The 14,172-nt window shown below is 41.1% G+C and overlaps 3 protein-coding genes across 8 annotated transcripts; all 3 read left to right on the top strand.

Annotated features, from left to right (window-relative positions):
• The first annotated feature begins 1,143 nt into the window (after positions 1-1,143).
• Positions 1,144-3,255, top strand: LOC306905411 (zona pellucida sperm-binding protein 3-like). Of its 2 annotated transcripts, XM_079475993.1 has the most exons (9): positions 1,166-1,230; positions 1,273-1,741; positions 1,814-1,935; positions 2,032-2,135; positions 2,212-2,389; positions 2,459-2,576; positions 2,643-2,728; positions 2,802-2,884; positions 2,956-3,070. In XM_079475993.1, the coding sequence occupies exons 2-9, from the start codon at positions 1,286-1,288 to the stop codon at positions 3,015-3,017; spliced, it is 1,209 nt and encodes a 402-aa protein (XP_079332119.1). In that variant the 5' UTR covers positions 1,166-1,230; positions 1,273-1,285; the 3' UTR covers positions 3,018-3,070. The 2 variants fall into 2 exon arrangements, with proteins under 2 accessions (XP_079332118.1, XP_079332119.1); XM_079475992.1 differs by having other exon boundaries at positions 1,144-1,741; positions 2,956-3,255.
• Positions 3,256-6,064: 2,809 nt separating this feature from the next.
• On the top strand, positions 6,065-8,291 carry LOC306905276 (zona pellucida sperm-binding protein 3-like). Of its 3 annotated transcripts, none has more exons than XM_079475771.1 (9): positions 6,127-6,304; positions 6,392-6,809; positions 6,882-7,003; positions 7,100-7,203; positions 7,275-7,452; positions 7,522-7,639; positions 7,706-7,791; positions 7,865-7,947; positions 8,019-8,148. In XM_079475771.1, exons 1-9 carry the CDS (start codon positions 6,141-6,143, stop codon positions 8,078-8,080), a joined length of 1,335 nt encoding a protein of 444 aa, XP_079331897.1. In that variant the 5' UTR covers positions 6,127-6,140; the 3' UTR covers positions 8,081-8,148. The 3 variants fall into 3 exon arrangements, with proteins under 3 accessions (XP_079331896.1, XP_079331897.1, XP_079331898.1); XM_079475772.1 differs by having other exon boundaries at positions 6,260-6,368; positions 6,479-6,809; XM_079475770.1 differs by having other exon boundaries at positions 6,065-6,809; positions 8,019-8,291.
• Positions 8,292-11,192: 2,901 nt separating this feature from the next.
• LOC306905410 (zona pellucida sperm-binding protein 3-like) lies at positions 11,193-13,476 on the top strand. Of its 3 annotated transcripts, none has more exons than XM_079475991.1 (9): positions 11,193-11,440; positions 11,551-11,881; positions 11,954-12,075; positions 12,172-12,275; positions 12,347-12,524; positions 12,594-12,711; positions 12,778-12,863; positions 12,937-13,019; positions 13,091-13,216. In XM_079475991.1, exons 1-9 carry the CDS (start codon positions 11,274-11,276, stop codon positions 13,150-13,152), a joined length of 1,251 nt encoding a protein of 416 aa, XP_079332117.1. In that variant the 5' UTR covers positions 11,193-11,273; the 3' UTR covers positions 13,153-13,216. The 3 variants fall into 3 exon arrangements, with proteins under 3 accessions (XP_079332117.1, XP_079332115.1, XP_079332116.1); XM_079475990.1 differs by having other exon boundaries at positions 11,199-11,428; positions 11,516-11,881; XM_079475989.1 differs by having other exon boundaries at positions 11,197-11,881; positions 13,091-13,476.
• Positions 13,477-14,172: the final 696 nt, after the last annotated feature.

The raw sequence follows: 14,172 nt of genomic DNA, 5'->3' as shown, positions 1-14,172 counted from the left end.
GGGTGTAATATTAGGGCAGAATCTGCTTTGCCCACTTGGCATGATTCTACCCCCTTCAAACTTATGCCCACATGCAACACTGCGTCTCATGAAGCAGTTACTCATATTGGCATAGACAGTTTATTGTACAATTCAGAAGTTTAACGTTAAACTTAAACGACTCATTTTGTGCATGAGCGTGTGCTGGTGGAGACTGCTGTGTATAACATATTAGGCATATTAAGCATCTAATCATCCGTTTACCGTATTTCTTCAGTTTTTCTGTGTCTCTTTTCAGCATTTAATAAAACTTGTTCAACAACACAAATATCTCTAAATGTTTTGTGAATATGGCCCAAAGTCTATTATTTGTTATTGGCTTCATTCATGTTTATGTTAAGTCAACGTGCATTATATGTATTATACTCTGTACACTTGTTTTTGCATTGCAAAATGCAATTTTTAATGTTATCTGAGTGCTTTATTTATTGAGGGAGTGTCAGATGTAAAATGAAATGGTAAACATAACACTGGCCAATATAGTTATTTGTCTGTTAGTCTAGCCTTTTCATTACTAGTAGGGTTATACTGGCAAATTTGGCAAAAACTCTCCCTAGGGACTCTCCCTAAAGTGCAGACTCAGAGCATTGACCAAAAGGAATCTGCTAACAGACCGAAGAACCAACCATCTCTGGTCTCTGAGAAGACTTTTTTTTCTCAAACAAGAAACTTCATGGAACCTGTTGGCATAATTGGAATGGGGAGGAAAAAAGGTAAATTCACAATAAATAGTTTATGATCATGGTCCCTGTGAAGATGAGAAGAAAGTAGTCTGCTTTTTAAGCTTTATTATTGTAGATAATTTCTAGAGCATGTGGCTGATTTAATAAAAAGTACAAGAAACACAAAAACAAGCTCAGCTATGCTTTGTGCAAGTTGCGTTTTAACTTGACCGGTCTAATTAAAATAAGCATAAGTCTTAATACAAAGTAACTACATCCTGATTTTAATCTGCGTAATAAATGTCCAACAAAATCCACCTGTTGCAAGCTGGTTAGGTAAATGAACAAGTCTAGAGAAGCATTACGCCAATCACTGGAGGGGCGGAGCCATCCTGATTTCCAGATGTATAAATGTTGATGCTGGGCTCCTAATGCTTCATCAAATCAAAAGTTTAGCGATGATGGGATTGTGGCAAGTAGGATTTGGTTTGGTTGTTGTTCTTGCAGTTGGCTTGTCTGATGCACAATGGCGAGGAAGATCAGTGCAAACTCAGAAACATCGTTCATTTAGTCCTCGGTCACAAATGCAAGTTCCTCAGCAGAGTGAAACCAGGATGCCTATGTTTCCCCAAACCAACAACCCCAAGCTTGTGCCACAGAGATTTCCTTCTACAGTTTCAAAGCAGACTCCTAATATGGTTGGTGGAAGGCCTGGTCAAGATCCTGTAGGTGTTCAGTCTAAACAGCTTTTCCAGGGTCCGATGGAAAAACTGATGTGGACCTTTCCAAGACTACCAGAAGAACCAGTACAGCCAGAGATTCCTTTTGAGCTGCGTCACCCTATTTCTTCCAATAGTGTAGGGGCTCAGTGCGGTGAGAATTCATTGTATGTGGAAGTGATGGAGGACTTCTTTGGGACTGGAACACTACTAATGGCTTCTGGTTTTGCACTGGGAGGCTGTGGACCAATAGGGCAGGACAATAATGCTCGAGTGCTCATCTTTGAGTCAGAACTCCATGGCTGTGGCAGCATGTTAACTGTGAGAAGACCGATCCTCTTACCAAAAGCATAAGTTCTGAACCATTCTTGAGTAACATTCTTGTTTCGTCAGGTGACCGAAGATGAGCTTATTTATACCTTCACCCTGGTCTATACTCCCCAAGAGGTTTCAAATGATGTTCCTGTTGCCAGGAGTAGTGGTGCTGTGGTCAGTATTGAGTGTCACTATCCAAGGTAAGGTTCTTAAGTTCAAGATGGCTGTATACTCAAACCCACGTGTGTAGTTAAAGATGTGGCAGTTTGCGGTGATCAACTTTCTACAATCTACAGAATGCATAATGTGAGCAGCAACGTCCTGGTGCCCACTTGGGTACCATATGCAGCTACTAAGGTCGCAGAAGAGCGGTTTGTCTTCTCCCTCAAGCTTATGACTGGTTTGTATTACACAGCTTTATCTTTTAATGTGGTTTCAACTTTTGTAGACTTTTTTTATTTTCTTCCTTGAAACAGATGAGTGGCAGTTTGAGAGACCTTCAAACCAGTACTTCCTGGGTGACATTGTAAATATTGAGGCCTCTGTGAAGACGTACAACCATGTACCTGTCCGTGTGTTTGTGGACAGTTGCGTAGCCACTGCATCCCCTGATGTGAACTCTGCCCCCAGATACTCATTCATTGAGAATAATGGGTAAGACATGCCCATTTACCCAGCCTGTCCTAGTAGTATTGCAGGGTGTTTAACTTGTTTCTTCACCAGGTGCCTGGTTGATGCCAAGTTCACCGGCTCCAGCTCTCGCTATCTGCCGCGTACTCAAATTGAAAAGCTGCAGTTTCAGCTGGAGGCTTTCAGGTTCCTGCAAGTGAACAGTGAGCTGGTATGTATCTGCCTTAGTTTTGAATACATAGTGCACTGTTTGGAAACCTGAAACTTGTCTTTTCAGGTCTACATCACATGCATTTTGAAGGCAGTTCCTGGAGCCACTCCTACAAATCCTGCGCAGAAGGCCTGCTCGTTCTCCCCTAATGGGTATGTTACCCCAAATAGCCTTAACTGGGTCAGTAGGGTGACGTTCATTATTGCGGATGTCTTTGTTTTGCAGGTGGGTGTCTGTGGATGAATCTGATCAGGTGTGTGGCTGCTGTGACTCAACCTGCAGCAGTGCAAGCGATCAGGTTCTTGGAGGTATGGATTAAAACGTATTAACTACACATGATTATGGTCTTAGAAGTTTCTCACTAGGTTGTTCTCCGTAGGTCTACGGTGGGAGCAAGCATCTGTTGGGCCCCTCAATGTGAAGGACTTTGGCCGACGCTAATTTGAAATGGATGAAGTCAAGTGATGAATAAACTTAAGTGATTTATACGTGGTCGTCCTTAGTCTTTCACATCTCGTTTAAATGTTTTTATGGTTATCTTCTCTCAAAGCCCTTCTACCTTAAGTGGTAATTTGGATGAATACTTGTTACAGGACTTTTAATGACTTGCTAGGTAATGCATGAAAGATACAAAAAAAGCCTGTAACTACCCCAAAATAATATCCTTAAACCCTGAGGCTAAATAATTGACCAATGGTGTAGAAGCACTTCACTTTGGGTGTGTGCTTAACTTCACACATACTGCTAATTCTTCCTTGAATCAGATTTCGTTGACTTGTTTTCCAAGTTCAATGACTCATTTACATTTAGCAGACGCTTTTATCCAAAGGCGCAATACAATAGGTGCTAATACAAAGTTACTAGTTTCAAAAAAGTTAGGCCACTACCTGTTGAGAAAGCGAGGGTTAGTGTGCATTACTTAGTCTGTCAAGTATTCACAGAAGAGGTGGGTTTTAAGTAGTTTTTTGATGGTTGTTGACAGAGTTAGGACTGTTCCACCAGGAGGAGATGTAAAGGAGACTGAGAAGGAAAGTGATTTTTCTGCACTTATGAGAAGGCACTACAAGATGCTGCTCGTGTACTGACCGTAGAGTACTTGATGGGGTGTAGGAGGGGGTGAAAGTATGCTGGTGCAGATCCAGTGATAGTCCTGTAGGTAAGCATAAGTGACTGGAATCTGATACAGGTTTCCACCGGTAGCCAGTGGAGAGAGATGAAAAGGGGTGTCAAATGAGCCCTTTTGGGCTGTTGGAAGACGAGTGGTGCTGCTGAGTTTTGAATCGGCTGGAGTGGTTTGATAGCCTTTGCAGCATGCATGATAGGGTCTAACCTCTCAAATGTTGAATAAGGCATATTGGCACGATCATTGAAGGACAACTGTTCATCAAACATGACTGATGTTCCTGTCTGTTTGGGAAGGAGTGATTGTGTTGAATGGTGAGATCATGTTGCAACGTGGGGTGTGCTGAAAACATGTAGTTCTGTCTTGGCTGGATTCAGCTGGAGGTGATGCTCTTTCATCCAAGCTGAAATGTCTTCTTGAACATAGTTAAATGAGGAAAGACTATTTTAGGTGGACAGTTTACAAGATTCACGTAGCTTGGGAAGAGCTAAATGTGTTATGGCACAGCTTCTCTAGCAATTAGTGTGATGCAACGCATAGGTGCAGGGACATGCACAAACATTTTAAGATGCAGGGGCTCAAGTGGAAAAAAAGGGCACTTCTAATATTTATTTTCTAAAAATATTAACCCTAACTTAACAATTTATTTGTATTCTCTCATTTATGGCAGCCATGTCACAGCAGAATTGCATTCATCTGCTAGTGTCATTTAATCGGACACTGCTGTTATTAGTGTACTGCTTTTGCAATTGTTATAACGCAAAACATTTTAGAGTGAGCGATGCACTGGCTAACGGTCTCGTAACATTTCCGCCACACGCTTGACATATTCCGCCAATCACAAAGAACTGGGCAACTGTCTAATCGGAGCACACTGCACGTTTCAAAGCGCTGTTTTGTCAAAATCCAACATTTAGAAATGTGGAAAACACACTTTATCCCACAATAAACACAAGTTAATCATGTTTTTAATCATGTCATTTTACCAAACAATTTAACGTGTTTGTTTAAAAGCTTGCTATCTGTTTGCTTCTGTAGATTTCTTTTAAAGTAACCAAAACCAGCTATATGCATATTTAAACAACATTTAAAGGGAAAATACTCTTGATATAAGTCATGAACTGGGGAAGTTCTGTGGTGATATTCTTTAGGTATTTTGTTTATCGTATTCATTTGCAATGCCTTTCATTAAATATATGAAAATGAGCTCATTTTATTTAACACTTGATATGCATGTCTCGATTTGGATGACATTATTCATTTTACTGCATTCAGCTGTTGTTTTTAGATTAAGTAGTCGGCCTGTATGTCAGATTTTTTAAACATTTCCTGACCCGACCTGATATTCAGATTTTTAAAGCTATGCGCAAACAGAAACACGCATGTATTTATGTATTCATAAAAAAAATCCCCAGAAAAAAAGAGCACCTTTTCTCAAGTATAGGGCAGGGGCTCAAGCCCCCTTTGGTGTATGTGTACACGTGCCTTCATAGGTAACAAGTGGTGTTGTAATGGAAGCTAGATTTTTCCTTAAAAGACATTGCTGAAGCACGAAGCTGGATTCTTGCCTCTGTACACAGTTGCCTATATTATGCACATCCTATTAGATTTTAGCTTATCACCTTTGTTTTTCGAGTTTGTAGTTGGTTTTAGCAATTAACGCAGCTGACAACTACTACACATTCAATTCAAATTTTAGTTTTTGCAAAGCCTCCTGTTTTGAACACATTTTTGCCATATGAAATATTCACAATGCCTTGTATTTATATATTTTTACAAGCATTAACGCTTAACTGCAATTGGACAGTTGTTTTCAGAGTATATTCCACTTTCCAATATCCATTGACCTGGGAAAATCTACCTGCCAACTGTTTTTTATTGTCTTTTGCAAAAACAGGCAGTTACTACTACACAAAGATATTAAGGTTACACCATTTACAATGTGTGACCCTGGATTCCAGTGGCACTGGAATATTTGTTGCAAAAGCCAACAAAACCTTGTATGTGACAATTTTACACTTAAAATAAGCAAGAGTATAGCTCTTAATTCAAAATATCCATGTCCTGATTTCTATCTGCGTAATTTCCAACAACATGCACCTGTTGTTCTTAGTCCAGTTTTATGGCCGATCACATCGTTGGAGTTCTACCACCTACTGTATATCTTGGTATAGAGTGCAGATCAAAATGACTTTCTTCTTTTTTTATTATAACACTATATCCTATCCTCCAATCCTGTACTTGTAAAAAAGGCTTACAGAGTCCGATAATCACTCAATCCCTTACCTTAAATACATCCACCTGTTGCAAGCTGGTTAGGTAAATGAACAAGTCTAGAGAATCATTGCACCAATCACTGGAGGGGCGGAGCCATCCTGATTTCCAGATGTATAAATTTTGATTCTGGGCGCCTAATGCCTCATGAAAACTCAAGTTTAGCAATGGTGGGGCTGTGGCAAGTAGGATTTGGGTTGTTTGTTGTTCTTGCAGTTGGCTTGTCTGATGCACAATGGCGAGGAAGATCAGCTCAAACTCAGATTCCTCGTACATTTAGTCCTCGGTCACAAATGCAAGTTCCTCAGCAGAGTGAAACCAGGATGCCTATGTTTCCCCAAACCAACAACCCCAAGCTTGTGCCACAAAGATTTCCTTCTCAGGTTTCAATGCAAGTTCCTCAGCAGAGTGAAACCAGGTTTCCCCAAACCAACAACCCCATGCTTGTGCCACAAAGATTTCCTTCTCAGTTTTCAATGCAGACTCCTGATATGGTTGGTGGAAGGCCTGGTCAAGATCCTGTAGGTGTTCAGTCTAAACAGCTTTTCCAGGGTCCGATGGAAAAACTGATGTGGACCTTTCCAAGACTACCAGAAGAACCGGTACAGCCAGAGATTCATTTTGAACTGCGTCATCCTATTTCTTCCAATAGTGTAGGGGCTCAGTGCGGTGAGAATTCATTGTATGTGGAAGTGATGGAGGACTTCTTTGGGACTGGAACACTACTAATGGCTTCTGGTTTTGCACTGGGAGGCTGTGGACCAATAGGGCAGGACAATAATGCTCGAGTGCTCATCTTTGAGTCAGAACTCCATGGATGTGGCAGCATGTTAACTGTGAGAAGACCGGTCCTCTTACCAAAAGCATAAGTTCTGAACCATTCTTGAGTAACATTCTTGTTTCGTCAGGTGACCGAAGATGAGCTTATTTATACCTTCTCCCTGGTCTACACTCCCCAAGAGGTTTCAAATGATGTTCCTGTTGCCAGGAGTAGTGGTGCTGTGGTCAGTATTGAGTGTCACTATCCAAGGTAAGGTTCTTAAGTTCACGATGGCTGTAGACTCAAACCCACGTGTGTAGTAAAAGATGTGGCAGTTTGCGGTGATCAACTTTCTACAATCTACAGAATGCATAATGTGAGCAGCAACGGCCTGGTGCCCACTTGGGTACCATATGCAGCTACTAAGGTCGCAGAAGAGCGGTTTGTCTTCTCCCTCAAGCTTATGACTGGTTTGTATTACACAGGTCTATCTTTTAATGTGATTTCAACTTTTGTAGACCTCGTCTATTTTTTTAAACAGATGAGTGGCAGTTTGAGAGACCTTCAAACCAGTACTTCCTGGGTGACATTGTAAATATTGAGGCCTCCGTGAAGACGTACAACCATGTACCTGTCCGTGTGTTTGTGGACAGTTGCGTAGCCACTGCATCCCCTGATGTGAACTCCGCCCCCAGATACTCATTCATTGAGAATAATGGGTAAGACATGCCCATTTACCCAGCCTGTCCTAGTAGTATTGCAGGGTGTTTAACTTGTTTCTTCACCAGGTGCCTGGTTGATGCCAAGTTCACCGGCTCCAGCTCTCACTATCTGCCGCGTACTCAAATTGAAAAGCTGCAGTTTCAGCTGGAGGCTTTCAGGTTCCTGCAAGTGAACAGTGGGCTGGTATGTATCTGCCTTAGTTTTGAATACATAGTGCACTGTTTGGAAACCTAAAACTTGTCTTTTCAGGTCTACATCACATGCGTTTTGAAGGCAGTTCCTGGAGCCACTCCTACAAATCCTGCGCAGAAGGCCTGCTCGTTCTACCCTAATGGGTATGTTGCCCCAAATAGCCTTAACTGGGTCAGTAGGGTGACGTTCATTATTGCGGATGTCTTTGTTTTGCAGGTGGGTGTCTGTGGATGAATCTGATCAGGTGTGTGGCTGCTGTGACTCAACCTGCAGCAGTGCAAGCGATCAGGTTCTTGGAGGTATGGCTTAAAATGTATTAACTACACATGATTATGGTCTTAGAAGTTTCTCACTAGGCTGTTCTCCGTAGGTCTACGGTGGGAGCAAGCATCTGTTGGGCCCCTCAATGTGAAGGACTTTGGCCGACGCTAATTTGAAATGGATGAAGTCAAGTGATGAATAAACTTAAGTGATTTATATGTGGTCGTCCTTAGTCTTTCACATCTCATTTACATTTGTTTATGGTTCTCTTCTCTCAAAGCCCTTCTACCTTAAGTGGTAATTTGGATGAATACTTGTTACAGGACTTTTACTGACTTGCTAGGTAATGCATGAAAGATACAAAAAAAGCCTGTAACTACCCAAAAATAATATCCTTAAACCCTGAGGCTAAATAATTGACCAATGGTGTAGAAGCACTTCACTTTGGGTGTGTGCTTAACTTCACACATACTGCTAATTCTTCCTTGAATCAGATTTCGTTGACTTGTTTTCCAAGTTCAATGACTCATTTACGTTTAGCAGACGCTTTTATCCAAAGGCGCAATATAATAGGTGCTAATACAAAGTTACTAGTTTCAAAAAAGTTAGACCACTACCTGTTGAGAAAGCAAGGGTTAGTGTGCATTACTTGGTCTGTCAAGTATTCACAGAAGAGGTGGGTTTTAAGTAGTTTTTTGACGGATGTGAGATGTTGTTGACAGAGTTAGGAATGTTCCACCAGGAGGAGATGTAAAGGAGACTGAGAAGGAAAGTGATTTTTCTGCACTTATGAGAAGGCACTACAAGATGCCGCTCGTTTACTGAACGTTGAGTACTTGATGGGGTGTAGGAGGGGTAAAAGTATGCTAGTGCAGATCCAGTATTAGTCCTGTAGGCAAGCATAAGTGACTGGAATCTGATACAGGTAGCCAGTGGAGAGAGATGAAAAGGGGTGTCAAATGAGCCCTTTTGGGCTGTTGGAAGATGAGGGGTGGTGCCGAGTTTTGAATCGGCTGGAGTGGTTTGATAGCCTTTGCAGCATGCATGATAGGGTCTAACCTCTCAAATGTTGAATAAGGCATATTGGCACGATCATTGAAGGACAACTGTTCAAATATGACTGAGGTTCCTGTCTGTTTTGGAAGGAGTGATTGTGTTGAATGGTGAGATCATGTTGCACCGTTGGGTGTGCTGAAAACATGAAGTTCTGTCTTGGCTGGATTCAGCTGGAGGTGATGCTCTTTCATCCAAGCTGAAATGTCTTCTAGGATATATGACTTGAACATAGTTAAATGAGGAAAGACTATTTTAGGTGGACAGTTTAGAAGACTCATGTAGCTTGTGAAGAGCTAAATGTGTTATGGCACAGCTTCTCTAGCAAGTAGTGTGATGCAACACATAGGTGCAGGGACATGCACAAACATTTTAAGATGCAGGGGCTCAAGTGGAAAAAAGGGCACATCTAATATTTATTTACTAAAAATATTAACCCTAACTTAACAATTTATTTGTATTCTCTCATTTATGGCAGCCATGTCACAGCAGAATTGCATTCATCTGCTAGTGTCATTTAATCGGACACTGCTGTTATTAGTGTACTGCTTTTGCAATTGTTATAACGCAAAATGTTTTAGAGTGAGAGATGCACTGACTAACGGTCTCGTAACATTTCCGCCACACGCTTGACATATTCCGCCAATCACAAAGCACTGGGCAACTGTCTAATCGGAGCACACCGCACGTTTCAAATCGCTGTTTTGTCAAAATCCAACATTTAGAAATGTGGAAAACACACTTTATCCCACAATAAACACAAGTTAATCATGTTTTTAATCATGTCATTTTACCAAACAATTTAACGTGTTTGTTTAAAAGCTTGCTATCTGTTTGCTTCTGTAGATTTCTTTCAAAGTAACCAAAACCAGCTATATGCATATTTAAACAACATTTAAAGGGAAAATACTCTTGATATAAGTCATGAACTGGGGAAGTTCTGTGGTGATATTCTTTAGGTATTTTGTTTATCGTATTCATTTGCAATGCCTTTCATTAAATATATGAAAATGAGCTCATTTTATTTAACACTTGATATGCATGTCTCGATTTGGATGACATTATTCATTTTACTGCATTCAGCTGTTGTTTTTAGATTAAGTAGTCGGCCTGTATGTCAGATTTTTTAAACATTTCCTGACCCGACCTGATATTCTGATTTTTAAAGCTATGCGCAAACAGAAACACGCATGTATTTATGTATTCATAAAAAAAATCCCCAGAAAAAAAAGAGCACCTTTTCTCAAGTATAGGGCAGGGGCTCAAGCCCCCTTTGGTGTATGTGTACACGTGCCTTCATAGGTAACAAGTGGTGTTGTAATGGAAGCTAGATTTTTCCTTAAAAGACATTGCTGAAGCACGAAGCTGGATTCTTGCCTCTGTACACAGTTGCCTATACTATGCACATCCTATTAGATTTTAGCTTATCACCTTTGTTTTTCGAGTTTGTAGTTGGTTTTAGCAATTAACGCAGCTGACAACTACTACACATTCAATTCAAATTTTAGTTTTTGCAAAGCCTCCTGTTTTGAACACATTTTTGCCATATGAAATATTCACAATGCCTTGTATTTATATATTTTTACAAGCATTAACGCTTAGCTGCAATTGGACAGTTGTTTTCAGAGTATATTCCACTTTCCAATATCCATTGACCTGGGAAAATCTACCTGCCAACTGTTTTTTATTGTCTTTTGCAAAAACAGGCAGTTACTACTACACAAAGATATTAAGGTTACACCATTTACAATGTGTGACCCTGGATTCCAGTGTCACTGGAATATTTGTTGCAAAAGCCAACAAAACCTTGTATGTGACAATTTTACACTTAAAATAAGCAAGAGTATAGCTCTTAATTCAAAATATCCATGTCCTGATTTCTATCTGCGTAATTTCCAACAACATGCACCTGTTGTTCTTAGTCCAGTTTTATGGCCGATCACATCGTTGGAGTTCTACCACCTACTGTATATCTTGGTATAGAGTGCAGATCAAAATGACTTTCTTCTTTTTTTATTATAACACTATATCCTATCCTCCAATCCTGTACTTGTAAAAAAGGCTTACAGAGTCCGATAATCACTCAATCCCTTACCTTAAATACATCCACCTGTTGCAAGCTGGTTAGGTAAATGAACAAGTCTAGAGAATCATTGCACCAATCACTGGAGGGGCGGAGCCATCCTGATTTCCAGATGTATAAATTTTGATTCTGGGCGCCTAATGCCTCATGAAAACTCAAGTTTAGCAATGGTGGGGCTGTGGCAAGTAGGATTTGGGTTGTTTGTTGTTCTTGCAGTTGGCTTGTCTGATGCACAATGGCGAGGAAGATCAGCTCAAACTCAGATTCCTCGTACATTTAGTCCTCGGTCACAAATGCAAGTTCCTCAGCAGAGTGAAACCAGGATGCCTATGTTTCCCCAAACCAACAACCCCAAGCTTGTGCCACAAAGATTTCCTTCTCAGGTTTCAATGCAAGTTCCTCAGCAGAGTGAAACCAGGTTTCCCCAAACCAACAACCCCATGCTTGTGCCACAAAGATTTCCTTCTCAGTTTTCAATGCAGACTCCTGATATGGTTGGTGGAAGGCCTGGTCAAGATCCTGTAGGTGTTCAGTCTAAACAGCTTTTCCAGGGTCCGATGGAAAAACTGATGTGGACCTTTCCAAGACTACCAGAAGAACCGGTACAGCCAGAGATTCCTTTTGAGCTGCGTCACCCTATTTCTTCCAATAGTGTAGGGGCTCAGTGCGGTGAGAATTCATTGTATGTGGAAGTGATGGAGGACTTCTTTGGGACTGGAACACTACTAATGGCTTCTGGTTTTGCACTGGGAGGCTGTGGACCAATAGGGCAGGACAATAATGCTCGAGTGCTCATCTTTGAGTCAGAACTCCATGGATGTGGCAGCATGTTAACTGTGAGAAGACCGGTCCTCTTACCAAAAGCATAAGTTCTGAACCATTCTTGAGTAACATTCTTGTTTCGTCAGGTGACCGAAGATGAGCTTATTTATACCTTCTCCCTGGTCTACACTCCCCAAGAGGTTTCAAATGATGTTCCTGTTGCCAGGAGTAGTGGTGCTGTGGTCAGTATTGAGTGTCACTATCCAAGGTAAGGTTCTTAAGTTCAAGATGGCTGTATACTCAAACCCATGTGTGTAGTAAAAGATGAGGCAGTTTGCGGTGATCAACTTTCTACAATCTACAGAATGCATAATGTGAGCAGCAACGGCCTGGTGCCCACTTGGGTACCATATGCAGCTACTAAGGTCGCAGAAGAGCGGTTTGTCTTCTCCCTCAAGCTTATGACTGGTTTGTATTACACAGGTCTATCTTTTAATGTGATTTCAACTTTTGTAAACCTCGTCTATTTTTTTAAACAGATGAGTGGCAGTTTGAGAGACCTTCAAACCAGTACTTCCTGGGTGACATTGTAAATATTGAGGCCTCCGTGAAGACGTACAACCATGTACCTGTCCGTGTGTTTGTGGACAGTTGCGTAGCCACTGCATCCCCTGATGTGAACTCCGCCCCCAGATACTCATTCATTGAGAATAATGGGTAAGACATACCCATTTACCCAGCCTGTCCTAGTAGTATTGCAGGGTGTTTAACTTGTTTCTTCACCAGATGCCTGGTTGATGCCAAGTTCACCGGCTCCAGCTCTCACTATCTGCCGCGTACTCAAATTAAAAAGCTGCAGTTTCAGCTGGAGGCTTTCAGGTTCCTGCAAGTGAACAGTGGGCTGGTATGTATCTGCCTTAGTTTTGAATACATAGTGCACTGTTTGGAAACCTAAAACTTGTCTTTTCAGGTCTACATCACATGCGTTTTGAAGGCAGTTCCTGGAGCCACTCCTACAAATCCTGCGCAGAAGGCCTGCTCGTTCTACCCTAATGGGTATGTTGCCCCAAATAGCCTTAACTGGGTCAGTAGGGTGACGTTCATTATTGCGGATGTCTTTGTTTTGCAGGTGGGTGTCTGTGGATGAATCTGATCAGGTGTGTGGCTGCTGTGACTCAACCTGCAGCAGTGCAAGCGATCAGGTTCTTGGAGGTATGGATTAAAACGTATTAACTACACATGATTATGGTCTTAGAAGTGTCTCACTAGGCTGTTTTCCGTAGGTCTACGGTGGGAGCAAGCATCTGTTGGGCCCCTCAATGTAAAGGACTTTGGCCGACAATAATTTGAAATGGATGAAGTAAAGTGATGAATAAACTTAAGTGACTTATACATGGTGGTTGTCCTTCAAGAAGTTTTGCACATCTCATTTACATGTTTGACATTTTATGGTTCTGATTTGTCTGCCATTCTACCTTAAGCGTTAATTTGTGTTTATACTTGTTACACGACTTACTGCATTTTGCTAGGTAATGCATGGTAGATGCAAAAGCCTCTACCTACTTAAATAACATCCCTATACCCCGAGTTTAAATAGGTCAACAATAGTGTAGAAGCGCTTAACTTTGGTTGTGCATTTCAGGCGTTAAAACAGATTTAGTTGAAGTGTTTTCCAAGGGTCACTGTTGCCTTGACCAGTCAAAATGAGGAAAGCCTATTTTAGGAGTGGGGCTTGTGAAAAGGTAAATGTTAATGGAATGTGACGCAATGCATGGGTGGTGTAATGGAAGCTAGTCTTTCTGTAGTGACGATGCTGAAGCCTGACTATTGATTCTTGCCTCGGTCCACAGTTGCCTATATGCAAACGCTATTAGTTTTTAGCTTATCAGCGTTTTGTGTTGGCCCTTAGTTTGTTTTTGCAAAGCAGCCTGCAGTGAATAAATTTTTTGCAATGTAAAATATTCAAAATGCCTTGTATTTATAGTGGCCGTAACTGCAATTGGACGTTGTATTCGGAGTATATTTTAAAGGTATAGTCATGACAATTTGCCCACCTTCCACTATCTGGTGACTTGGGTAAATCTTTTTGCAAAAACAGGCAGTTCCTACTACACCAAAATATTTAGCTAACACTTTACAAAGTGTGACCTTGGATCACAAAACCAGTCTTAAACTAGACTTAAGCACTGGAATATTTGTGGCAAACCCAACTAAAGGGATGATTAAAAACCTGTTTCTTAGCAACGGCATGCTCCAGTGCCTCTGGACAACTTCAAAAATTCTCAATATTCACTTTTTTTTATTGCATCAAATTCTAGTTTTAACTAGTATTTGGCTGATATATAACTATCATAAAACAAACCTT

The sequence above is a fragment of the Barbatula barbatula genome, assembly GCF_947034865.1.
Source record: "Barbatula barbatula genome assembly, chromosome: 16".
Taxonomy (NCBI): domain Eukaryota; kingdom Metazoa; phylum Chordata; class Actinopteri; order Cypriniformes; family Nemacheilidae; genus Barbatula; species Barbatula barbatula.
Note: the sequence above shows the minus strand (reverse complement) of the source record. Positions and strands in the feature narration are given on the sequence as shown.